Here is a 25,916-nt window from a genome sequence, read left to right as displayed (position 1 = left end):
AGAGGGGTAAAATAATGACAATATATTTGATAAATCCCATATTCCATATATAGGCCTTACCCTTGAATTTCCCATTACACTGCGTCATGTTTTAGGGTAAAGGAAATGTCCGTAAACTTAACAGATAATGTCCTCACAGAAAATTCCCAGTATCATTTCTTACAGTGTACATTGAACTCTGATAAAGGAAAGTTGGATTCCTTGTTATATAAATTCATTCATAGGACAATAGAAGAATCTAGAAATGCTTCTCAAACAGCTTTCGGGAAACCAGAGTAAATGCCGTTATCCGGTCAGGGGTGAATTCTGTTCAGTGTGTGATTTGTTGACATGTTATCGAGTAGATAATCTGTAATGTGAGCCTAGAAGAAATCACGCTAGACTTTGCAGTAGTGGTAACTTATGTCATCACGGGCTAGTGTTGTTGAATGTAGACACTCCATTTCGCTCACTCAACCAGGAAACACAATGCTTTTTGGTAAAACCCCTTGACATCATATAAAAAAAAAGTGTTTACGTTCCTGAAATACTTTGGCTTTATCTTCAATCTCCTGAAACATACTTCAGTCTCCTGAAACTTCATGATAATATTTCCTGGGGTTAAATATCTGACAGCTGAATAGCATTTGGTCCATTTAATGCTATCAAATGCTACTGATACTTGATACAGTCCATAAGATTACTGCTCTTTCTGAGAGCATAATTTAAAATAAAAGCCCATCTTTAGAAATAATCTAAATGAGTGATGACAGTTGCAATACCCAATGTAAACAGTAGATGGAGCGTCTTGGTTTGCAATACCCAATGTAAACAGTAGATGGAGCGTCTTGGTTAGTAATAGTAATCACTTCCTGCTCTCAATACCGAAAACGTTAACAGGAAGTGATGCAAGTTTTTTGTTGACTTACACATTTGATCATATGATAAATTGTTAAAAAGTGACAGTTAAGACATTTATAAACTTTTGAACAGTTGTGTATTTTAAATAAATGTTTTATAATTGCAATAGATGTATGTGTAAAATATAATATATAAATCGTTGTTTTTAGACATTTTTACATTAATAGCATCAATGTCTTATCACACAAGTTCAAATACTTTACATATTACAGGTTTACATGTTTGTTAATGCTGGAGGAAGTAATATAATGAATATTGAATATATTACTTTGTATTTGACTCTTTTATACTTTATAACACGTTTTTCCACATTATTGTTCTCTGTATTTGCTAACCTGTGCTCTTCATTTCCCAGGATCGGTTATTCTTTGTCATGGAGTTTGTGAATGGTGGTGACCTCATGTTCCACATCCAGAAGTGCAGGCGTTTTGATGAGCCACGAGCACAGTTTTATGCCGCGGAGGTCATTTTGGCCCTGATGTTCCTTCACTCCAAAGGCATCATTTACAGGTGAGGAATACTGTGGATCATGTTAATGTCACACATTTCCTCTCATGTTTGATCTTTTCTCTCTGGTTTAAATTTTGCTACATTATGTTTGAGCTAGCTGTCCAAGTTAGCTTATCTTTCCTCACGGTTTGAATGTACAAAACATGTGATTCCTTTGTCAGAAGGAAGAATATTTGAAATTCATTATGTTCATCTGAAACTACTGTAGATTTTCACACCCTAGTGCAACTGCCTTTCAGTTGTTTGCTTTGACATGCATGTGATCAGTCTACGCATGTCCTGACGCATTTCGTCAGATTTTACAGACAGTCTCCACCCTAGACTTAGTCTTTCTATTCCTTGTCATAACATTGTGCTCTTCCTGGCTGTAATCACATGACCTTTGTCTACCTGAGCTTTCCGATCACCCTTGTAATAGAGCCAAGCCCAAATATAAACAGATCTGGCAAACTGCTTTCCCATTCAAATGAGGCTCGCAGCATTTACAAGCTTCCCTGTGGAGTCTTTTCTGGAATTCCAGTGAACTTTGCTGACCCTCTGTCGTCTTTACAATCATATGGACCTCTTTATGGCCACTCTGACCTTTCCTTTCGATTTTATTGGGCTTTAAAGCTAATTATTTTAGGGTATTTATAACGCTTCTGTGAAGTGAAGCTTATGGGGAGAAGAGTAGTGTCCTGGGAAAGATGGCAGTGTTGTATTGTAGGAGGTCCATGGGGACATTTTGAGTGTGGACTTGAGCTGACGTCACAGTAATGGAGCTATTATTACATAAGTTGTTTACTCAGAAAGACAGAGAGAGCAAGGGAGGGAGAGTGAGAGAGCGGCCTGTGCACTGCTCTGGTTTTATCACATGACTCTTTTTCTGTTACAAAGTGCAATATAGCATAACATGCACATATATTATTCTGAATAAATATTAAAAATCTCATCACAATATTTGAGCATTGATTTTGCAGGGCCAACGGGAACACACCTATAAAACCAGCAATACAACGATTAGTTGACCTCTGTGTCGTCAAGCTGTTCCTCTCCACTTCACCTTACTTAACCCTGATCTTATATTAGATGCTGTGTAATCTGGCTATGCTCTAATCCGAGGACTAGACTATACTGGATGGACAGTGCATGAAGGAAGTGAAGAGTTCATTAATGACTTAACTGTTTAGTCTCACTTCAGCCTGTTATACCCGGAGGCTTGGATAAAGTCAAAATGCAGAGTGTTTATTGACCGCTCAAATTGTTCCACTGTAAATTATATCTGGTTCCCAAAAGGGCATCAGAAATTACGCCCTTTCCTTTGTTTTTGTTTTTTTATTAAATGATAAACCTTTTTTTTTTTTTATCAGAATACTTGGTGTTTGAAGACTTTTTGTTGCAACATTGCAAGAGTCTTGGGTTGTTTTACGTAGAGAGGAAAGCATTCGGTTACGTCAATGATGGTTAAGCAGAAGAGAGATTTGCCCATTTTGCTGGCTCTGCAATAGTTCTGCCAGTTCTCCAGCTGCAGATTCGGGCTGTGGCTGATGGCCAGGCTTGTGAGTTTGCCATGCTGTTATTTTTGCCAGCGCCAGCCCTCTGAAACTGTGAGCGTGAGTCTCTGCATGTCTCTGTGCTTGTTCCCTTAGGCATGAAGTAAAGGAAGTTGGTACCTTTTTGATTTTGTAGTAGTCTCTGTCTTTCTTTCTCTTTTCCATTTGTGTATATTACCTGATTCGTAACACTTGAGAATAACATTTGTATAAATCATTTGAGAAGAAACAAGAAGACACAAGTTGCCAGAAACACACACACACACACACACACTCACACACACACGCATTGTGTTTTAATGTTTTATGGGTACTTTCCATAGACAAAGTGATTTGTATACTGAATATTGCCATCTTTGTGGGGACATTTGGACCTGCTCCCCAGGTATTCTCAAGACAGAGAATGATTTTATTAATGATTCACACAGAAATGCTCCTGTTTCATTAATGAGGCTCCAGTGTTACCCTGACTGAACGAAGTAATGGGAGATGGAATAACACGTGTGCATAGTGTTGTTGTAAAACACTCTATTCTTTGTTGTTTACTGAGTAATGCGGCACAGTCATGCACTTTTAACAACACAGTAAAGAGGTTACCTCTCAATGTGCTCTCTGTTAATTGTTTTCTAATGAAATTAGACAACATTTCCTTGGAAACCTTTGGCCACAAGAAGCTGTTAATCCAATTTACATTCCGTCATTCTCTTTTCCACTGGATCAATATGGCCTTTCCTTCTCTGATGACAGGAGACTGAATGATGCTCCTCATGCTGATTACTCTACACACTTGTGTCAAGCATGCAAGCATTGCAGTACACGCTCATTTGTCATTGTGCGTCAATAGCATTTGAACTCTGTGAACCTCATTTGTTATTCTCTATTGTATGTTTGCGATATTTCGTTTACATTGTTTGTGCTACCGCAGGCTGTCTTTCAGCTTGTTATTTATGACTTATGTGTAGGCACACATAAATTACAGCTGTAATGTCTTTCATTCATAAAATTATACAAATCCTTCCGCTGTTTAATAAAATATGTTAGCTATGTAAAGCATTCAATAATGCTTTTAGCTTCCGATAAGAGTGGATTACTTTATGCTTCATTTGATGCATTTTAACGGTTAAACCCTTTCAGCACAATTGCACAAATGTTGTCTCAAAATAAGTGAATAAAGTGCAGAAAACATCTGTAATTAACTAAAGTAAAAAATTGTAAAAAGTTAATTATTGATATTTACCTTGTTGTCACTTACTTGATGGTTACCCAGAGCTATTTTACTATTTATTAATAATTTGAGTTTTGTCATTCTGTTTTGTGTTTTAAAGGGACCTGAAACTGGATAATATTCTCCTGGACAGACATGGCCACTGCAAACTGGCAGATTTTGGCATGTGCAAAGAGGAAATCTTTCATGGAAAACTTACTAGCACCTTCTGTGGGACTCCAGATTATATTGCACCTGAGGTGAGCATCACGATAAGAGGATATATAAGATGATGGTTAATGTGTTTTCTCTTCACATGTAGATGTTTAACGCTGTGTGTCTCTCTCAGATCATCCTGGAGGAGCTGTATGGTGTATCAGTGGACTGGTGGGCTCTGGGCGTGCTGCTTTATGAGATGCTGTCGGGACATGCTCCATTTGAAGCGGAGACTGAGGACGAGCTGTTTGAGTGCATCCTCAAAGAAGAGATCATTTATTCATCCTGGCTCAGCAACGAGGCAGAGGACATCCTTAGAGGAGTGAGTCCAGATCTGCTGTCAAACAATCAGATTGATTACACATGATGACTTAATATAAGTCAGACCAAAACAATTTGTCTTTATAAAATGTCTGTTCGTAAACACTGCACGTTTACATGCGCGTTCTTAACCCGATAACGCTTAATAAGCCGACAACGTGTGTGGTCATGTAAACACATTAAACCTTTTTCCTTTAACGCCGTAAGGTCATAAACAGTTTAAGCTCATTGAAGTGTTCATGTGTGATATGTGAGAGAAATACATCCTTATATGGCAGATTAAGCGCATCCAGCCACAGCGAGCGTTTCACGGTAGGGGAGTAAACTCTGGCTTTTTCTTGACCCAAGAAGTATAAAAAATGTGTTCTCATCTCATGCAGCCAAAGGACAAGTGGTACAGTTGTAGAAACCTCAAATACTAGAGGAGAATGAGTCGTTCCCGCTGACATTTTGAAATACTCTGAAATACTGTTTTTTTTTATGCTTTAGTTAACGTCACAACTCACATAATAAACAGAGTGTAATACATGGATGCTTGCGTTTTGACGTCACCACCAGGCAGGCAATAACCTGTTTGTTTTTTTATACAGTCTTGTAAACACGGTTACGTGCATTGGCGGGTTATTGATTTGCATGTAAATCAGGTATTTTAGTTATTTCAGTTGTTTACACGTTAATTGGTATACAATTGGCCTAAGCACATGCTCCAAACAGAGGTGAGATGCATGTGAATATTTGATTATCTAGACTAGCTCAATCACACAAAGGCCTTTGTCAATTAAAGCTTTAATGTAAGCGTACTTAAAGACGCCACTTGAATCGAATCCATTGTTTTGTACTACTGCAAGTACATTTATCTGACTTTTACTACACCAGTTTCTCTACATGTACTCTGAGGACACAACCCAGAGTCTTGACTTGCATCTCAGGCAGCTATGTTGGGAAATCTGTGCCTTTCCTGGCAGTGACGCCTTATGTTTAAACCACTCTCTTCCTCTTCCATTGTGAAAACATTTCATAAAAAAAGAGTATCTACTCGAGGCCTTCATGCTGAAACCTGATTCTGTTCTAATCTTCAACAAGCTCTGATTCTTCTTCTCACCAGAATAACCTCAAATCTGGCTTCATTTAAAGAGCTCAGAGTGAACATGTTTCATGGCTGTTCTGAGGGTCTTGGCCAGTTCTATATAAGCACCAGTAAAACATGATGAGGCTAATAAGGAGCAGAGAGCACAGCCTGTGAGCAGACCCCATTGCTGCGGTTTGACCCAAGATGTCACTATCACAGGCTATCCCTGCCCTTTGTGCCTCGTTACATAAGCACCATTGTGCCCCATGAAGGGTTAAAGAGCTGTGTCATGGTAGAAGGATTAACACCATGTGACTAAGTAGAGGTATTCTCGTATTAGTGGAGTAATATCCCAATATCTCCTTTCCAAGGGCTTAAGTCAGTGATCTGATCTATCCAGTACTGTGGACAGTAAACTTTGCAGACCAGTATGACAGAGACCGGTTTGGCAATGTAAAAAGACAAAGTTGTATTTTTCCAGTGATTCTAGTATTTGGACTTGAAACGATGTTCTTGCATTAGATAACAAAATGTCAAACCAAGTGCATCTAAAAATGGTACCATCTAAATTAACTGGTTTTATTCAAGTCTACAATGCTATTTAACATAACTGAACCAACCTATATACAGTAGGCCTACATTCATTTATAGCAAAAAACATTATCTGTGAAATCAGGTAGAAGTCCCACTCCACTCTAAGGTAACATTTGTGACCTTTTTTTTTTTTTTTTTTACAGCAAGGCAGTTATTTGAAAGATTGAGCAAGTGCACTTTTCAAGCACTGTGTTCAAAAGCTTAAAAATGAAGTTTTGTGTTTGCTATCTACCCAGTTACTCACCAGAGACCCAGCGTGTCGGTTAGGGTGCATGGATAGAGATGGAGGGGAAGAGGCCATCACTGCACACACGTTTTTCACAGGACTGGACTGGGAGAAGCTGAACAAACGAGAGATCACACCACCGTTCACACCTCGAATAGTAAGCCTACCTCTGCACTTCTGCTGTTTGATTCTCTTCTGTGAGCTGTAGACATTGACCAATATTGATTCAGTTATGGACTTTCTTTATATTGAATAATCAGAATAATACATTTTTGATTACTGATTTATTTTAATTTATTTCATTTTAATTTATATAATAAAACACTGGTAACACATTAATAAGCGTTCATTTGTTGACATTAGTTAACATTATTTACCATGAGCTACAATGAACAATACATCCACAGCATTTATTGATCCTGGTTGATGGTAATCTCAACATTTACTAATACATTTAAGATCAAAAGTTTTATTTGTTAACATCAGTTAATGTATTGTAAAATAACACGAACATGTACATTTTATTTACTAACTTTAACAAAGGTTAATAAATGCTGTAAAAATATATTGATCATAGTTCATGTTAACCAATGCAAAATCTAACACTGCCTGCTCACACTGTAACAAATAGCCTTGATTATTATTATTATTATATTTACAAAATTGTTTGATAGAATTGAAGACATTTTACAATACTTGTATTAATATATTTAATTATATAAAATTATATATATATATATATATATATATATATATATATATATATATATATATATATATATATATATACTTAAAGTAAACGTTTATGTAATTTAAGTAAAATTACTTTAGTTACTTTACCAGTGAAATACTGTTGTTGAGTGCTATTCTTCATAGATGCACCAAATGATGCTATTTATCAGCTGATGTGACATTAAAGAACCAATATCCGATTAATTTGAAAAGTGTGAATATTGGTCAAAAATAATGTTTTGGTTTTGGTTTGGTTTGTAGGAATCTATTGAGGATGTGGCCAATTTTGACCCTGACTTCACCCAAGAGGAACCCTGTCTTACACCCATTGAGGACAGCCTTTTCCCTTTCCACCAGGATCATTTTAAAGACTTCACTTACACCGCTCCAGAGCTGCGACGAAACTAACATTAGCCAAGTCTTATTTAAATTATGTTACTTTCGCTTATCAACTCTCTCTAGCGAACTTGTTGTAATACACTCCGTTGACAGACTTGTTGCTAAGACACAAATATGGACATATACTTTAGAAGAAGGCAATGCTATATACTCCACAGCACCATCCAGTGCTATTGTTGTTGTTATTGAGTCATTGTAATAAGTTAATTTATGTATTGTAAAATATTGCTAACTAAAGTCTTAGTAATAAACTTGAAAAATCCTTTTGTAACAGATTGCAAAGAAAATGTTGGTTTACCTAAACCATGTGACACTTATCACCTGTCCAGTATTGAATAATGAATCTGGGGATCTGTGGCTTGAGATAGAAACATGAAATTTTCATGAGAAAAACAAAACAATATATCGTTTACACGTCAAAGACAAACAGAGCTGCGGTCGTGTCACATTTCTCTCTAGGCGTGCAAATCCTCCATGAATTATGTATTACCCTCGATTTATTTGTTGTTCTCACGAGCTCACCCTGTATTTGAAGCAGCGTTAATGCACTGATAATGCACAATAGTGCTGCACACCGGGATGGGATTAATGAGATTAAGATGCTATTATGAACATCAAATATTTAGAGTCAGGTCGATTCGACACTGCCAAATCATTTCCATTTCATTCAGTGACCATATATACAACTGGACAGTCCCATTCGTCTGCTTTTTTCCTTTTGATTGTTTATGCTTAAATTCCATGTCTGAAAATTTGGTAGACGGGATTTTTTTTTTTCTATTCAAGCATTCTATTGGTAAAAGTGACATGGTGAATTACCCAATACGGGGTTTTACTATGAAGGTATTTTTGGTGCAAAACTACTGAACACATGTGAGAGCGGAATTTGTAGCTGTAGAGCATACCCACACATGTGTATCAATAAATTTGAAGTCACAGAGATTTTTTTTTAAACTTGTAGATTTTTTTCCTCTCCTACAAATACAACACAACAGTTACACATTCTCAAATTCTTCATTGCAGGTGCACAAATCGCATTCTACAAATCACAAATTAAGAAATTTGTACGCTCACATTTTTGCTACAGTTGCTGCAGTGAATATGGTGCAAAACGCATTCACACACCTGTATAAAAAATGTGAAGTCACGGACCAATTTTGCACACCCGTAAATTAATATGTGAATCCATACAATGAGAGTTGCACACTTGTGGAATATCTGGTCACAAATGCATTACTTTTCTTGGATAGTTTTCTGACATAATCACAAGTCAAATTACTACAACTGCTGCTACGAGTCTCAAACGCATTTTTTTCGCCTTTAAATGACAAGTTACGCGCGCTCTCACATTTGCACCATATACTCCGTGAAATTGGGAGCAAAAGCAATTTGTGCATCTGTGAGGCAGGGGCGGGCCCTGTTCAGAGAGCAGAGAATTTCGGCCAATCAGAAGAGCTCGTTTGAGCCGCCGGCGCGCGACCGAGAAAGGGGAAAAAAAACCGTGACCATCTTCCCGCGCTGGATGTGAAGGAGAAGGACCAATAAAGGTATGTTTATTTTCACCGTTCACCGTTATATGTTTGTTTAAGTAGTTTTAATATGTGCTCTGGTCGGCTAAGTTGATAATCATTGTTTCTTATTGTTTCACGAAATGACGTTAAGTTAACTTACACTAACGGTAATGCTAGCCTAACGCATCTGTACTATTAAGTTTGCTATTCAATCGTCTCATAATTAAAGATAACAGCTAGCTGCTACTCTCATATTAAACAATGTATTCCTTATATTCTCTTCTGCTTTACCTTCTAGAAAAATGACAGAACAGGGTGGGTCTTCGCAGGTCAGTATCATATCAAATGTGTACAATGTTTTTCTTTCTTTTGGTTTGTTTTTGGTGGATGATAACAGTTATAGGAATACCATAGTAAAGTAAAGGTATTGTATTTGCCCAGTAGGCATAATTGGAAGCTACAGTGAGTCACAGAGTAGGTTAATTAACATTCTATAAAGCCTATGCGATTTAAAGCACGTTTTAAATGCAAAATTCCCGTTCCATGAAATATATAATCACTATTTACATAGTTTAAGAATAGTTAGTTCACTCCCATGTGCCCTGCAGTGTCCCAAAATCAGCTGACCTGCAACAGATGCTTTACCACTTAGAAACAGGCACTGCCTCACAAAACTAAGCTAGACGTGCAATATTTTTTGGTCATATTTATCATTTTTTTCTCTGTGCCATGACTATAACATAATTCCAATATTTTTATTTCAGGTTTGATTTATGCAAAACGTATAAATTATTATAGTATAATCATGTTTGTTTTAATAATTGTTTATTGGCATAATATCATTTAGGCAGCCAACATTGTTGAGATGCTAGAAGGATTGTTTTTGTAATAGTTTTGTTCTCTCTAGGAAATGCTACTCAGTCATTTACTTGACAGGCTCTTCATCAGACTATCAAGTTGCCTTGATCGTGCCCCTCTGGATCTAGATTATTTGGAGTTTGTATGTTCACAGGAGCTTGTTGTACTCAGTGCAGTATCAAGCCAACTTCAGATCCCTCAAGCAGTGTATGATGCCCTTACGGAGTTACATCACCTAGTCTCTGAGCAAAATGACAAGGAAACATGTATAACAGTTTCTCTGGAGAGGGGAAATAGTGGCCGCCCCAGAGTTATAATATCCAAGGAATATGTGGCTGAGCTTCTTAGTATGGGCCTATCTGTGAAGTGCATTGCCAATTTTGTAGGGGTTTCTAGGTGGACGCTGCAGAGACGTATGAGTGATTGGGGATTATCTGTGAGGGGTCTGTACAGTGACTTAACTGATGAGGAACTTGACGTTCTGGTATCAGACATTCACTCCAGCAACCCACATGCCGGATATCGAATGATGTTGGGACTGCTGCAGGCTCGGGGACATCGAGTTCAGTGGCGGAGGGTCCGTGCATCAATGCACAGAGTTGACACTGCAGGGATTGTATCAAGAATGTCAGAGTTGCGGTGTGTGGTACGCCGGACATACTCTGTCCCAGGCCCCAGATCACTGATGCATATCGACACAAACCACAAACTTATAAGGTTGGTTGTGTTTTTCAAACAAATCTATTGCAGGGCTAGTTCTATATAAAAGTAAGATTATGGATGTTTATACACTTTTTTCACTTTCTCTATTAAGGTACAATATGGTGATATTCGGAGGAATTGATGGCTTCTCCAGAAAGGTACTGATAATTATTTGATGCAGGCCTTTTTTTGTAGTATATCTTAACAGTAGCATAACAATACTTAACCCCTTAACTTGCACCCCGTTTTTCACATAGACATGAAAATAAAGTAGCCTATCTAAACTTAAATGGGTGAAATTCAAGCGTTCTTTGTAATATAGACATATGGTTGGTTTGGTCTTGTTTTTAAGAAGACATTTGGCAGATAATTGTAGAAGTGGAATAAATTATGAAAAATATATATATATATATATATGAACATATACAATGTAAAAATATAATTTTTATAATAAAATATATATTTTACAAAATATGTTTGACTCTAAAACTGAAAATCAAAGCCAAATATCTGAACAAATTTAAGGTTGATATCTCAAAAAATGAGCTTTTAGTGAGATTTTGTTTGGGCGCAGTACGTTTTTCACTAGATGACATCCAAGCTCCATTGATGACCATATAAGGGTGCCTCCATTGCTATATATGGTTTGTGCAATCGGAACCATATGTAAGGAATAATTGACGACAGGCCGTTGAATTATTAGAAAAATAATGCACACCCGAGGTGGTAATGCGGTCACGACGCGAAGCGGATATATATCCATTGCTATATATGGTTTGTGAAATCTGAACCATATATTTCCATAATTTTCTTACAATTTATGAAGTAGACATCCTATTCAGAAGTAGTATGGGCAGTTTGGAAGTATTTGATTTGAACTTAACCTCTAATAAACGCATAACCTATGTGCGTTAATAGCTCACCGCATCACAAATGGATAATATATATATATTTATTTAAATTTAAAACATTTTCAGACATGTTTTTCTCAAAAATGTTTTATAAATGTTATCTTTTAAACGCTTGACATGAAAACAAACCGACATTTTTTACCAATCTGTCATGATTTCAAAATTAAGTATGAAAATATTCTTGTTGCAAATTGATAAATTACTGCCCTGTAATTTGTTTTGAAAATCAGACTAGAGATTGTAAGCTTTCAAATGATATATATATACAACTAGGTTTTTTTAAGATATTGTTTTAAATATGTAATGGCAGTGCCACTTATTTGGTTAAAGAGTATATATAACTTAATCAAACTTAAAAAATTAAAAGGTTTGATTTTGTTCTGTATTATTCCTGTAGATAATGTATCTTGGTGTTGCCAATAACAACAAGGCCTCCACTACCCTTGCCTTCTTCAGTGAAGCTGTTGAGAGATGTGGCTTACCACAAAGGTCAATATTATAGTTAAATGTATATATTTACTCTTAACTGTACCACTCTGATTGTCCTTTGTTTAAATGGCCTCTTATATCAACTGAAAGTTGCAGTCTTAAATTCTGGCACATTTACTTCTTAAGGGTTCGTGGTGACCATGGTGTAGAAAATGTTGATGTGGCCCGCTTCATGTTCTCCATCCGGGGATCCGGGAGAAACAGCTTCATTGCAGGGAAAAGTGTACATAATCAGAGGTAACCATGAATATATGTGTATATGTATATATATATAAACGGGTAAAATGTTTACATATGCTTTATTTTTTAATACTGTGTTATCTGGATGATCCACAACTTTTTATGTTTTGTTAAACCTTGCTAATACCAAACCAAGGTCAGGATTAGAATCCTCTTTCACCTCAATTGCCTAACACGAGTACAGTATTTACTTTGCTCTTACTGATTAAAAAAAGGACTATAATATTGCATTAACCATAGTTTTTGATTTGTTGTAATAGTCCTTTTTTTATTTGCATGCTACAATTTCTGGACAGGAATATTCTAAATGCTGAAATAAATGTATGTGCTTTTAACAGAATTGAACGTCTCTGGCGAGATGTGTTCACAGCGGTCACATGCCACTTCTACAATGTGCTTCACCAGCTGGAAGAGGATGGTCTACTTGACCTGTCCAGTAGTGTTCATCTATTCTGCTGCCATTATGTTTTTATTCCCCGCTTGCAAGCCCAGCTTGATGGATTCAGAGATGGCTGGGACAATCACCCCCTTTCAACTGAGAGAAATCTCACTCCTAATCAACTGTGGCACATGGGTCTACAGCACAACTCTGAAGAGTACAATGATGAGGTACATGTTTGTTAATTATACTCAAAACAGCATGCATTTGTGGCAGATGAAGTATTGACAACTTATGTTACAGGATTTGCAGATCCCTTTGGTTGACTGGGAAAGTAGTGGTCTTATACCCTGTGATCCCAACTCTGGTGTCCATGTCCCTGAGAGTGACTGCCTTTTGAGACCTGATGGCCTAGCTGGACTTAGTGCTGCTGTGGACCCAATGGGACCCTCAACATGCATGGGAGTAGATAAATATTTAGCTGCGCTGGAGTATATGCACAGCATTGGCTATGTGTAGGGTCATCTGTATGAACTTTAATTCCCTATGAAAATCAAATAGACACAACTTCATGTTTTTTTTTTTTAAATCAAGTTTATTGTAAATGCATTTGTACAACTGTACACAACTCTAAACCGTTTCAATAAAACCCAACATTTCAACGTCTTGGAACATTGAAAAACTGATCAATGCTTAACAATGGTAAGATTCTTCAATTATTAAGCTAAAATTTAATGGAAAACAATGAAATGAGATAGCTTGTGAATTCAGAGCGTTCCACTTTCTACAATAATCCAAACCCACTGTCATTTGTGGCAATGCAGTTCTCTAAATGAACACTAAATTCGCTGTAACTCTTGTAGTAACCTGGCAAGCGAAGCATGCGGTAGCATGTGGATGAAGTGGGATATTCCGCTCTAACCACCTCCACTTTCATGTTAGCCATGGGTATCTCCCATCCAACCCAAAACTTGACAAGTTGTTTCAGCTGCTCTTGAGACACTGAAAATAAAGAGAGCCAAAGCACAAGAAAACTGAGTCTCTAACCCTACATGTTGCAGTAAAAAAAATATTTGGCTAATTTGCAAGCATGTTAAGGTTAAAAGTCTAGTGTACATGTTTTTCCTATGGTGTCTGACATGTTTGTATAATTGAGTAAATACGCTTTGTTGATGTGACTTCACAAGTAGGACAAAACAAGTGCTCAGCATGGCAGAGGAACAGATCTTATAATTATTTTATTTCTTCATGCGTTGTACACAAACAGACAACGCACCTTCTCAATAGGTGTCTATAAACCAATAAGAATTATTCAAAATCAAAATGCATAGAATTTTTTTAATGAACATAATTTATTCCTCCATAAGGTACCTTTACAAAATCCTTATATTAAAGGAAATTGTATGTGTGTGGGATGAGTGAGGTCAGGTGGATGCGGGTAGTTGTTTAACACTAAAAGTGGAAAGCACTAGATGGGACATTACATAGGAAAACGAATATCAGTATGCAATTTACCTGTTTTCATAAACTGACGCAAGTACCCCATAATTCTGCATTTGATGTCAATTGAGTACCCACTGTCATCTCCATCATCCTCCAACCCTCCTTCATCAGGCCATTTAATGTGGTCTAGAATAACCTAAGAACAAGATGATTATGACAACTATACACATTTTATAACCACATGCTGGTTTCATTATTTTGTGGCTTAGTATGTGTTGTGTCCCATTTATTTGCATTTCTAACTGCTCCAATAACAACAAAAAATATTCCTTGATACTAAGATACATAGTTACAAAAATTGTCAGATGGCACTTTTTCCGATTAAAATTACTGTTGGACAAAAAGTGGAATACCTCAGCACTGCATTCAGCCATTGACTGACGTGGAAAAACCGTTAACACTGTGTCAGGTCGAGATTCCAAAAGTGGCAAAATCAATGATTCCCTCAATCCCTGCTTGAACTGTTTCAGCTGGCGTGCATTTCGTCCAAGAACCTCAAAATATCAGAAGGATAAAATTAGCGTTACCTTGTCTTTATGTGCTCACAAAGTTACTGAGTGCCCTGTTACAGTGTTTACTTCCTTTTTATTCTCATGTTCATATATTTAAACAATTACTTTATTTGTGGGAAACATAAATTTACTCATAAATTACTGCACTGGAGATGTTGGAAAAGGGTTAGAGACACAATTAAGCCCTTTTCAGTTGCATACAAACTACGAGAAAAAGTCAAATTACCACTAGGCCTGGAAAAGTAACCAGGAATGTACATTCAAAAAAAGAACAAAGCATGTCTGAAATATGAAAATGTCCAGTTAGATGGGACAAATATACACCCAAATGACCAAATCCTTCATTTTTTTAAATGTTGGAACTTTGGACTTACTGCATGTTGAAGCAGATTGTGAAGAAGCCAAGTCCTGTTGGTTTTTGTTAATACAGGGAGATCCCATGCCAGTGCCAACTCATTTACAGCTGCCCTCTGATCCTCAGTGAGTCCACAGCATTGGTTCTTGGATGCTTCATCTTCAAAGAGCTTTCAAATCGATATGAGACCCATCACAATTACATATCAATTGTATATACCACTTAATATAGAGCAGTCTAAATTATTTTTACAATGACAGCTTTGTTTTGGCTTATGGAATGCAACATATTTTACGTTCTCAGTAGAAGAGACTGGTCAAGCTTTAATTTTAAGGTACATTCATATCTGATGAACTCTGTTCGAATTATGAACCTTTTAAAACATTGACCCACTTTACAGTGTCCAAGAGTAAGTGATCAATCATCTGATGCCTGATGTTTGGCTAGTTGCGTTTAATTTTAGTTTATATGAAAAAGTATAAAAGTATTTTGTTGTGCTGTCTTTGACCGTGATATTTGCTCTGCTGCTTTTTTTTTTTGTTGCTCTGATGTACTGGAGGATCCCCTCGAAAACGAGATGTTTCATCTCAAGGGGTAAATCCTCGCAATAAAGATATGTTAAATAAATATGAAAAAATCTAGGTTTGATTCCGTATGTGGTGGTTACATTTGGAATTTGTTGCAGTTGTAACTAAGTCCAAGGTTCCTACAAAAAGGCGTACTTTTTTCAGACTCAAATTTGCAAACCACTCCGAACATTTTTCAGACCATATTTAACATAAACAGTTCTAATATCATTACTTTCAGCATTATATCTAGTATTTAGTAGTCATCTGTAAATATTTTTATTTTCTTCTTTTTTTTAAATTGCTTTTCTGAAACCTAAAATGCTATATATATATAGGCTATATAGTTAATTTAAAAAAAAAAAAAATCGGTGCAATAGTCTGGTAAACCATTTTTTATCATTCTGACGTACTTGTCCAGACCAGGAAATTACTAAAATTCTTTAATTTACACAAATTACTCGAATTCCATACTTTTTCAAACTGTGTTTTCCATACTTTTGCATAGGAACCCAGTCATACATCTCATGGTATCAAGATTCTATTGAATTGTCTCATTAATTTTGTTAAGATAAAACATGTGTACTTAGAATAAAATGACATGCAATTCCCACACAGTTCACCTGATATGGATGTACTCTAAAATTAAAGCTGACAATATGCACTTTCACATCTGCAATTAAAAAAATATATATATATACTGGATTGCATTGCACTTCTTGGAACATACCGGTCTGATGGTCTCCTTGATGTCTAGATCTGCCACATCTTCTAGTGTGATGGTGGCTGTCTGGGGTGTTCCACCTAACAGCACATGAAGAACTGCAGGGCTAAGACCTGTCAGACGAGGTCCACCATGCAGAAAAGAATGGCCAATCATTCTCCCTGCCATGATAAACATTTCATTCTGCGCCAAAACTTGTGAGGTGGAAGGGATTAGATGGTCAGGTTGGCCCTCAAAGAGTAAAGTGCCGCATGCATTTCCTACAGGGAAATAATCAAACCATAGATTTAGTTAGTATGTAGTTAGATTTTTTGACAGTCCCCAGTTTAAAGGTATACAATGAGTGATATAAAGAATCTGTATGTGCAAAAACAGCATCTGATCTAACATCTTGTCTTTTTTAAAAAAACTATTATTACCTGTAAACAAAAACACACAATGTAAAATTTTGCTCTGAGGTGAAATTACACCTGTAGTGTAGTTTGATTAGTTTGTTTGGTCATTTGAACCACACCAGTTTGTTTAGAAGTGGACTGAGACTCATCTTTTCAGCGGTCTCAGTCTGCTTTTTTGATGCGCACCAGGGTTCAGATGGCAGCGTTCACACTCATACAAATGAACTGCACTAACAGAGCAATTGAACCAAACATGCCAAGTGAGAACATGTAAACGAACCAAGACCAGGAAGATAAGACCCTAAAAAGGACAGAATGCTCACTCATATAATTTCTTTCTCGTCATTGTCACAAGTTTGCCCATCACAGTTCGGTACATGCATCAGAACCGCGTATCCATGCAGCAGATCTGTGTTTGTGTGTGTGAGGAATTCATGTTTTTTTTTTTTGGTCCAGACCAAACATACCAAGCGAACCAAGCTACAAGTATGAACACACCCTAAAAGAAATCTTTAAGAACTTAATTTAGCTAATTTATTATTTTTATGCCAGATTTGTCCAGTAAACTTACCAAAATCAACAGTAAAACCATGTTGCAACTTGTGCATTACCATACTTAAAAAGTGTCGATTCACACCATCCCCAATAGCCAAATCTCCTGAAAATACAAGAAATTACAAACACAAAGTCAAATGAGTGCACTAATATACTGTACAAAAATGTATTGATCATTTTCTCCAATACTCTCCCCCATTATGTGAAAATATTAAATTTAGGCAGTATATGCTCAAAATGTATTTTAGAATATGATCTTAAGAAAGGGAAAAAAGCATGAAAGCAGTGAGTAGACAATCAATGCTCTTATACATGTAATTAAACCAATAAGATGTACATCATATGTACAGCGTACTGTCTGTTAAGTTACAGTACCCTGTAATTTAGCTTGGAACGGTCTTGCCCAATCAATGTAGGGAGCCTTGTAGAAGTTGAGGATCGTTCCCTCTTGCTCCTCTACATCTTCTCCGATGTCTAGTTTAATTTTCAGGGTAGGCTCGTCTTCTTTTTTTTGCAGCCACTGTCTTCTGTAGTGGTCTGCAGCCAGTTCTGGACTGACAATGCCTTTCCAAGCTGGAAATGAAAGCAGAAAAGTTGTTTAAAGCCACAGTACCAAGCTGTCTGAATCAACATGGTCTGCAACTCAATTGAGTCAATAAAGTCTCCATGAGATAATGTACTGTAAACCACACAGGCTCATACACTTAGATGGTTAGTTCACCCCCCAAAAAATATTTTCTGTCATTAATTCCTCTCCCTCATGTCGTTTCAAACTCGTAAACCTTTGTTCATCTTCGGAACACAAATGAAGATATTTTTATGAAATCCGAGAGGTTTCTGAACCAGCCGTAGGCAGCAACATCATTGCAACTTTCAAGGCCCAGAAAGGCAGTTAATACATGTTAATACATGGTTAAAATAGTCATGTGACTCCAGTGGTTCAACCTTAATATTATGAAGCGACGAGAAAACTTTTTGTGGGCAAAAGACAAACTAAAATAACAACTTCATTCAACAATCTCTTCTCTCTTCTCCTAAGCTGTTCACATAGTAACGCTGGCTCATTATTGGCACACGTGTCGTGGTGATCATGTGACCAGCCTCGGCCAATAACGAGCCAGCGATTTGACGTAAAACCTGAAGCGCTGGACTGTGTTTACTAAGTGAACAGCGTAAGAGAATGAAGCTGAAGAGAAGAGATTGTTGAATAAAGTCGTTATTTTTGTTATGTTTTTTTTGCACACAACATATTCCCGTCGCTTTATTACATTAAGGTTGAGCCACTGGAGTCACATGGAGTATATCCCATGTCTTTACTGCCTTTTCAAGTTTCAATGGCTGGTCCAGAAAGCTCAGAGTTCATCAAAAATATCTTCATTTGTGTTCTGATGATGAACAAAGGTCTTACGGGTTTGGAACATCATGAGGGAGAAGAATTAATGACAGAGTTTACATTTTTGGGTGCACTAACCCTTAAACAACACAGTCTGCATGGCTACAGCGGTCTAAATAGTATGAATATATAAGAACTGTGGACCAGTCTGAGTCAGACATTTTGCAATGTCTACATTGTAGATTGGGAATTTACATTTCACAATTACAGCATGTTTCAAAATAATGTCCAACTGTATTGAGTTAACTTATTAAGAACTAATGAATAAATCAACACTAACCCAAATCATCAGTTTGTACAGGTCTGGACCCTAATGGCATATCCTCTACTGGAAGAGTAGCTGATGTGCTTGGTCTTGTGTGAAGTGTTGAGTCGACAGAGAAAAAAGAGGCACCAGCACTGCTTTCAGAGTCAGGCAGTGTAGATGTGGAAATAATATCTGCAAAACTTAACATTAAAACATAAACACACATGAACAATCTATATAACAAACAAAATTACACTTACACTCACACTCAGATTATTACACAAAAGATATTTGCAAACATGGCATTGTGCATGTGACACACCTGATTGCAGTCTGTATGAAGCTAACCTATCAGCTACCCCTCAAGCATCTGAAAGCATTATGATTTCTAAAAGCCCAGTAATGTATAACTACAATCAGTAAATATGATATGATGTGCAGTCTACAGTGAGGACTTTTAAAGAAAGTTAGAATTGTGTAAGCATGACATTACACCAAATTAAAGATTAAAGTATGTCAGTTTTTTTTTAGATATATTAAATAATGTTTAGATGTCTGAATGAAAATGTAATTATCATTAAAATTATTACTGTAATTGCCCTACAGTAAACTTTATAGCCATTTCTGTCAAGATCATATTTTTAAACACAGCTGAGCTGTGACGTCAGAAGAGGGAGACGTGCCAACAAAGTTCTATTCAAGTATGGAGAGTTTTGAGTCTGAGGAGATCCGAAATCCCCCTCAAACCTACGATGGCCCACAGACATACAATTCTGAGCCTCCCAGGCGTGAGACAGATGAGGAGCCAAACAGAAATTTAAATAATTCCTATCGAAGAAACATAAATATCTGGTCTGAAGAGAACCAGTGGAGAGTTGGTCAGGTGTCTTAGTAAGTATAGGGGTGGAACGGTAGCCTACATGTATTCGGATTGAACCGATACGGGTTCGGTGCATGAATATACACGGTACAAAAATAAATAAAACTTGCGTGCAAATTAATTAATGCGGAACTACTGTTAGATACGCGGGTTAATTAGGGACGCCTAATCTGTAGCTCCGCCTTAGCTCTGTGGCTATAATGAACAGGCTGACAATGTTTTTTGTAATAATATGCTGGGTGATATGAAAATGTAATTATTATATAAAAAAAAAAAATCATGATTCACAAATTATATCTAGATTTCCTTGCTTTTCACTAAACATACTAAACAAATAGCAAGACATACTAATTCAAAGAATTATTTTATATCTTATAAGACTACTTTAATTAGTCTGCCAATGGGAGCAATACAAGTTGTTTTAAATCTGGATGTTACAATTAAGCTTTTTTCACCTTTTCAGAAAGGAAATTTAAGTGAATCAATTTAAATTATTGATATAACAGCACTGGCACTGGTTTTTTGTCTTTGATTGTTGATTTACATCATGCTTGCGATACCTTTCACCACATGAACTTGCATGGTATGCAACGATCTCTGCAGGAAACTGCTTTCCACAAATTGGACAGGAGTCCTAAAGGCCAAGTGGTCATAAAGAGGTATATAAAATTAACAAACCTGAAACTGAAAATACTACAGTAGTATATGAACCGAAGAATAAAATATACTGAAGTTTGTGATATCAGTCTGTGTAATTTGTTTCTGGATTGCAGCTTTAATATTAACCTGAAACATCATTGATGGCTTACCACACAAATAAGGTCTGACTCCTGTTCTGCTGGATGGTCTACTACTGTCTGGTCTGCTTCCTCTTCAAATTCATCTTTCTTTGAATATAAAACACAAAAAACAACCCTTTATAACAATGACTTGTCAGCTGAAAACTGAATTACACTACAATGATTCAATCAAACCATAGCCGAGGACATGAGGTGTTATATTTATTTTATAAAACAACTAGAATTTAGAAGACAACTTACATTATATCCACAGGACTCAATGTGGAACTGTATCAGTGGCAGAGGAATTAACTTGCCACAGGTCATGCAGGCATTTTTCGGCATTCTTGCGAATTCTGCAGCGTCAAATGGGAGTGGGGTGGTATCAATTTTCTCTTGCAGAGGGACAATGTATATAACATTTTTTCCATTGTTTGATGAACTCTTAAGGACTTTGGCAGTGTACCCTTCAGCGCCCTGGGGCAATGGAGTGGTTTTTCTTTGTCCACTGCCCCCTTTGAAAACATAAAACATTTTAGTAGCTCATTCAAATGACCTTTTCTTCCTTTGTATGATGGAATATGATATTATTGAAGATTACATTTATTAAAATTTAACACAAAAAAAACTTTTGAGCTTAACTGATATATAACAGGTCTAGATACTTAACAGGTCTGGATGTTTTCTTTAACAATGGAAAAAAAAACTCACCTGAAGCCTTTGTAAGCAGCCAACCACCACGCAAATCTCTCATCTTGGGAAATTCTTCCAGCAGCACTCGGCTTATCTGTAATAAATTTTCACTGCTGTCATTGTGAAAATATCAGTTCCACCATCTTTTCAGTCAATTGAAACAACTGGGGCATCAGTTAACATGTAATCAATATCATCAATAGCATATAGTCAGGATTTGGTATCTTTACGACCAGTGTTTTTGTGTTTTATGAGGTGAAATAGTTAAATGATGACTGATGGCAGTTATCAGATAAAGTTAGATGTTGATAGTTTGTCTGATCTGTACCAGCTGCAATAAAGGCTGTTTGGTTCACCCGCCAATCTGCAGGTCCCTGCCCTACTATGTACAGTGATATTTGCAAAAATCAGACTGATTAGCTTTCCTGTAGCTCAGTGGTAAGAGCATTGCGTTAACAACGCAAGGTGTGGGTTCGATCCCAGGGGATTGCACATACCTATGTATAAATGTATAGGATAATGCAATGTAAGTCTGCCAAATGTAAAAATGTAAATGATTTCATACACCTCCATAAACCAGGAATGACTGAAAGACTTTCAGTCATTCCTGGTGTACGGAACATGGTGTACAGTCCAGCTGTTGCAGATATCAATCTACAAAATCACAAGACAGCAGTGACAGGCAGAGTAGGGGATAAATCAGAAGAGATAAATTACAATGTGTATGGATTAGACAGACTGACAATGAAATCACTTAAAATGTATACCACAGTTACACAGTTCTGTGGCATGATCAAAGCAATTGTAAGACATTACAATATGCAGATGTCAAAAATTGACTGCCAGTATGGCGACCACAACAGAAATCACATGATTTGAAACAGTAACTGAAAAATATCTGTCTTGAGAGTTGATTTTTTATTATTATATATTTTTAAGGCTAACCTCTGTGTGATCCACATTTTCATCCATATTTATGGTCCTCCTTCCAAGACCTGCTTGCAAGAGCACTGCCTCATCCTTTGGGGTTTTGTCGGTGTTCTCAGGTTGCAGGCAGAACTGCAGTTCCATAAATTTTATAGCTGATACACGTGGAGTATCCGATGACTTTCTTTTTCGTTTCTGGCCTCCAGAATACAAAGATGGGAAACATCTTGGAGGAGGCATAGACAGTTATTAAGCAGTGAAAATCTAAATATCAAAGTAACATTTTATTAATGAATATAAAACGGTGTTGAGTTGTTGTTGTGTAAAATTGTGTTACATTGTAACTGAGTATTTCTTCTTATTAAGTAAGGAATAATTGATGATGGGCCAAAATATTGCACTGGAGTTAATTATTCCACTCATACAACAGTCAACAATCAATATACAATATACAACAATCATTGTTCAGATATTGTATTTCAAGAAATTTTTCAGGTTTTTGTCCTTAAAACGCTCGTGTGTAGGACTCATTTCTTATGCATCTCATCCCAAGCCTCCATTGCTTTCTCAGTTGTTCATGTTAACTTAAGACATAAATGACTAATTTTACTTGAAAATACATGTAACTTTGACTCATAGGTATGTGTATATAACTGTTCAAGCTCAATTAGTTAAGCACTCAGTTCAGTTCTTACACAGTTCTCTTTTGTTTTGTTTTTTACTGTTGAAATCTGTTTGACCTTTGAAATAATTGAAATCATGTGGCGAAGTGATATGGAACTGTAATGCGTTCCAGACCTGCCTGGAACTACTTTAGCCGTGCATTTCCCTAAAAATAATTGCACACCTAGAATATTCATCAACCAATCAGATTCAAGATTTCAACAGCTCCATTGTATAAATAAAGATAATTCAGAACAGCACACAATATTCTTATTTTACAACAGGGCTGAGTGATTACTGGAATGTTTCCTAAGTTGTGTTAAGTAAGAGTGACCTACTTTTTGACCACAATAATTGTGGTTATTTTTGCCAAAAGCAAAATTTAGTTTGGCTAACAATCACTTACCTTTGCATCTCCGTCTGCACTGTGGCTGGTCTTACAGGTCTGCTGCTGGTAGGAACAGTAGCAGTAGGCTGAGCAGTGGTGTTTTGATGTGACGGAGGTCTTTCCCTTTCACTTTGTATGCAGTTTAGAAGTACACGGACTGCTGACTCAATGTTTGTCTTCTGTTCATTTAGAGAGAAGTCTGGGTTACATTTAATTAGATGTACTTAGAAAATGGAATCATGTAAATTTAGTCTTGATTATATAGACAAACGATTTGTCTCTGATGCCTAAACCAACATCATTTTAATTGTCAAGAGTATATAAGATCAAACAACAAAGTAAGGAGGCAGTGCCTGTTTCTAAGTGGTAAAGCATCTGTTGCAGGTCAGCTGATTTTGGGACACTGCAGGGCACATGGGAGTGAACTAACTATTCTTAAACTATGTAAATAGTGATTATATATTTCATGGAACGGGAATTTTGCATTTAAAACGTGCTTTAAATCGCATTGGCTTTATAGAATGTTAATTAACCTACTCTGTGACTCACTGTAGCTTCCAATTATGCCTACTGGGCAAATACAATACCTTTACTTTACTATGGTATTCCTATAACTGTTATCATCCACCAAAAACAAACCAAAAGAAAGAAAAACATTGTACACATTTGATATGATACTGACCTGCGAAGACCCACCCTGTTCTGTCATTTTTCTAGAAGGTAAAGCAGAAGAGAATATAAGGAATACATTGTTTAATATGAGAGTAGCTGTTATCTTTAATTATGAGACGATTGAATAGCAAACTTAATAGTACAGATGCGTTAGGCTAGCATTACCGTTAGTGTAAGTTAACTTAACGTCATTTCGTGAAACAATAAGAAACAATGATTACCAACTTAGCCGACCAGAGCACATATTAAAACTACTTAAACAAACATATAACGGTATACGGTGAAAATAAACATACCTTTATTGGTCCTTCTCCTTCACATCCAGCGCGGGAAGATGGTCACGGTTTTTTTTCCCCTTTCTCGGTCGCGCGCCGGCGGCTCAAACGAGCTCTTCTGATTGGCCGAAATTCTCTGCTCTCTGAACAGGGCCCGCCCCTGCCTCACAGATGCACAAATTGCTTTTGCTCCCAATTTCACGGAGTATATGGTGCAAATGTGAGAGCGCGCGTAACTTGTCATTTAAAGGCGAAAAAAATGCGTTTGAGACTCGTAGCAGCAGTTGTAGTAATTTGACTTGTGATTATGTCAGAAAACTATCCAAGAAAAGTAATGCATTTGTGACCAGATATTCCACAAGTGTGCAACTCTCATTGTATGGATTCACATATTAATTTACGGGTGTGCAAAATTGGTCCGTGACTTCACATTTTTTATACAGGTGTGTGAATGCGTTTTGCACCATATTCACTGCAGCAACTGTAGCAAAAATGTGAGCGTACAAATTTCTTAATTTGTGATTTGTAGAATGCGATTTGTGCACCTGCAATGAAGAATTTGAGAATGTGTAACTGTTGTGTTGTATTTGTAGGAGAGGAAAAAAATCTACAAGTTTAAAAAAAAATCTCTGTGACTTCAAATTTATTGATACACATGTGTGGGTATGCTCTACAGCTACAAATTCCGCTCTCACATGTGTTCAGTAGTTTTGCACCAAAAATACCTTCATATTATACACACTTGCCGTAAACCAGTTTAACTGCTCTGTGGCTCGGCCTCTGACACATTTTCTTTGGCATCATGTACTGGTAGACAATATTAGTGATAGGGAGTTAAATAATGACAAACATGTTTGCACTTCTGAGATAGTGAAGAAAATGTATTGGTCTGCTTGTCTATTGTCCAGCACTTGGTACTAGTTATATATATGCCAGATTCAAGGAATATTGCGGGCAGGGGCGCCGCTAGAAATTTTAGGCCCTATGAAAGAATATGAGGTTGGGCCCCCCACCGCACCCATTCCATTATATTATAAAATCAATCTCTGGGGGCCCCAAAAGTGCGTGGGCCCTTAGAATCGTCCTAACTTTTCCCCCCTTAGCGGCGCCCCTGATTGCGGGTTCAGTACAGGTTAAGATCATCAGTCAACAGCATTTGTGGCATAATGCTAATTGCCAGAGAAAATAATTTTTACTCATTTTCTGTAAAAAAAAAAAAGCAAAGAAAAACCAGGTTACGATGAGGCACTTACAATGAAAGTGAATGGGGGCATTTTTTGGAGGATTTATAAAAAAACATGTAAAGCTCATAATTTTATAAAAGCACATTCATTATTTTCAAATTTGAGTTTCATTTGAGCTGTAAAGTTCTCGACAATTTTATGATTACATTGTCGTGGCAATAATGTTGTAAAATTGGATATAACTTTACACAGAATAGATTAGATACTATACATTTCTTAGCACTAAAGTCATGTAAACATGTATATCATTTACTTTTTGTGGCTCTATTGAAACAATGAGTATTTTAACATTTACGGATTGCCCCCATTCACTTACATTATGTTTCACTGTAACCAATGTTGATATTGTTTC

At 36.7% G+C, this 25,916-nt stretch overlaps 3 protein-coding genes across 8 annotated transcripts in view; 2 read left to right on the top strand and 1 right to left on the bottom strand.

Moving 5' to 3' along the window:
• Positions 1-8,654, top strand: part of prkchb (protein kinase C, eta, b) — a 50,671-nt gene extending 42,017 nt beyond the window's left edge. Inside the window, exons 10-14 of one of the 2 annotated variants that reach the window (XM_079584343.1) lie at positions 1,256-1,410; positions 4,268-4,406; positions 4,496-4,684; positions 6,583-6,729; positions 7,566-8,654. In XM_079584343.1, coding sequence (XP_079440469.1) covers positions 1,256-1,410; positions 4,268-4,406; positions 4,496-4,684; positions 6,583-6,729; positions 7,566-7,712 — 777 coding nt within the window. In that variant the 3' untranslated portion in view covers positions 7,713-8,654. The remainder of the gene's footprint in view (positions 1-1,255; positions 1,411-4,267; positions 4,407-4,495; positions 4,685-6,582; positions 6,730-7,565) is intronic. The other variant, XM_079584344.1, reaches the window with a different exon arrangement.
• Positions 8,655-9,040: 386 nt separating this feature from the next.
• Positions 9,041-13,393, top strand: LOC307012725 (uncharacterized protein). 5 transcript variants are annotated; one of them, XM_079639701.1, is made up of 8 exons: positions 9,041-9,250; positions 9,513-9,543; positions 10,122-10,789; positions 10,887-10,932; positions 12,083-12,174; positions 12,301-12,411; positions 12,753-13,023; positions 13,097-13,393. In XM_079639701.1, exons 2-8 carry the CDS (start codon positions 9,517-9,519, stop codon positions 13,310-13,312), a joined length of 1,431 nt encoding a protein of 476 aa, XP_079495827.1. In that variant the 5' UTR covers positions 9,041-9,250; positions 9,513-9,516; the 3' UTR covers positions 13,313-13,393. The 5 variants fall into 5 exon arrangements, with proteins under 5 accessions (XP_079495827.1, XP_079495828.1, XP_079495830.1 ...); XM_079639702.1 differs by having other exon boundaries at positions 9,042-9,250; positions 10,459-10,789; XM_079639704.1 differs by having other exon boundaries at positions 9,043-9,250; positions 10,564-10,789.
• Positions 13,394-13,577: 184 nt separating this feature from the next.
• Positions 13,578-24,592, bottom strand: LOC307012616 (uncharacterized protein; the record flags this gene model as incomplete). The annotated part of the gene is made up of 16 exons (XM_079639498.1): positions 24,342-24,592; positions 24,056-24,086; positions 23,392-23,552; positions 22,341-22,548; positions 21,414-21,489; positions 20,964-21,217; positions 20,733-20,810; positions 20,484-20,557; positions 19,077-19,243; positions 17,779-17,976; positions 17,420-17,506; positions 16,460-16,713; positions 15,183-15,332; positions 14,650-14,790; positions 14,309-14,432; positions 13,578-13,795 (listed from the first exon to the last, which is right to left on the bottom strand). The coding sequence occupies exons 2-16, from the start codon at positions 24,080-24,082 to the stop codon at positions 13,578-13,580; spliced, it is 2,217 nt and encodes a 738-aa protein (XP_079495624.1). The 5' UTR covers positions 24,083-24,086; positions 24,342-24,592.
• Between the last annotated feature and the right edge of the window lie 1,324 nt (positions 24,593-25,916).

This window comes from Phoxinus phoxinus (genome assembly GCF_949152265.1).
Source record: "Phoxinus phoxinus genome assembly, chromosome: 16".
Classification (NCBI taxonomy): Eukaryota; Metazoa; Chordata; class Actinopteri; order Cypriniformes; family Leuciscidae; genus Phoxinus; species Phoxinus phoxinus.
This window is presented reverse-complemented; position numbering and strand designations above follow the sequence as displayed.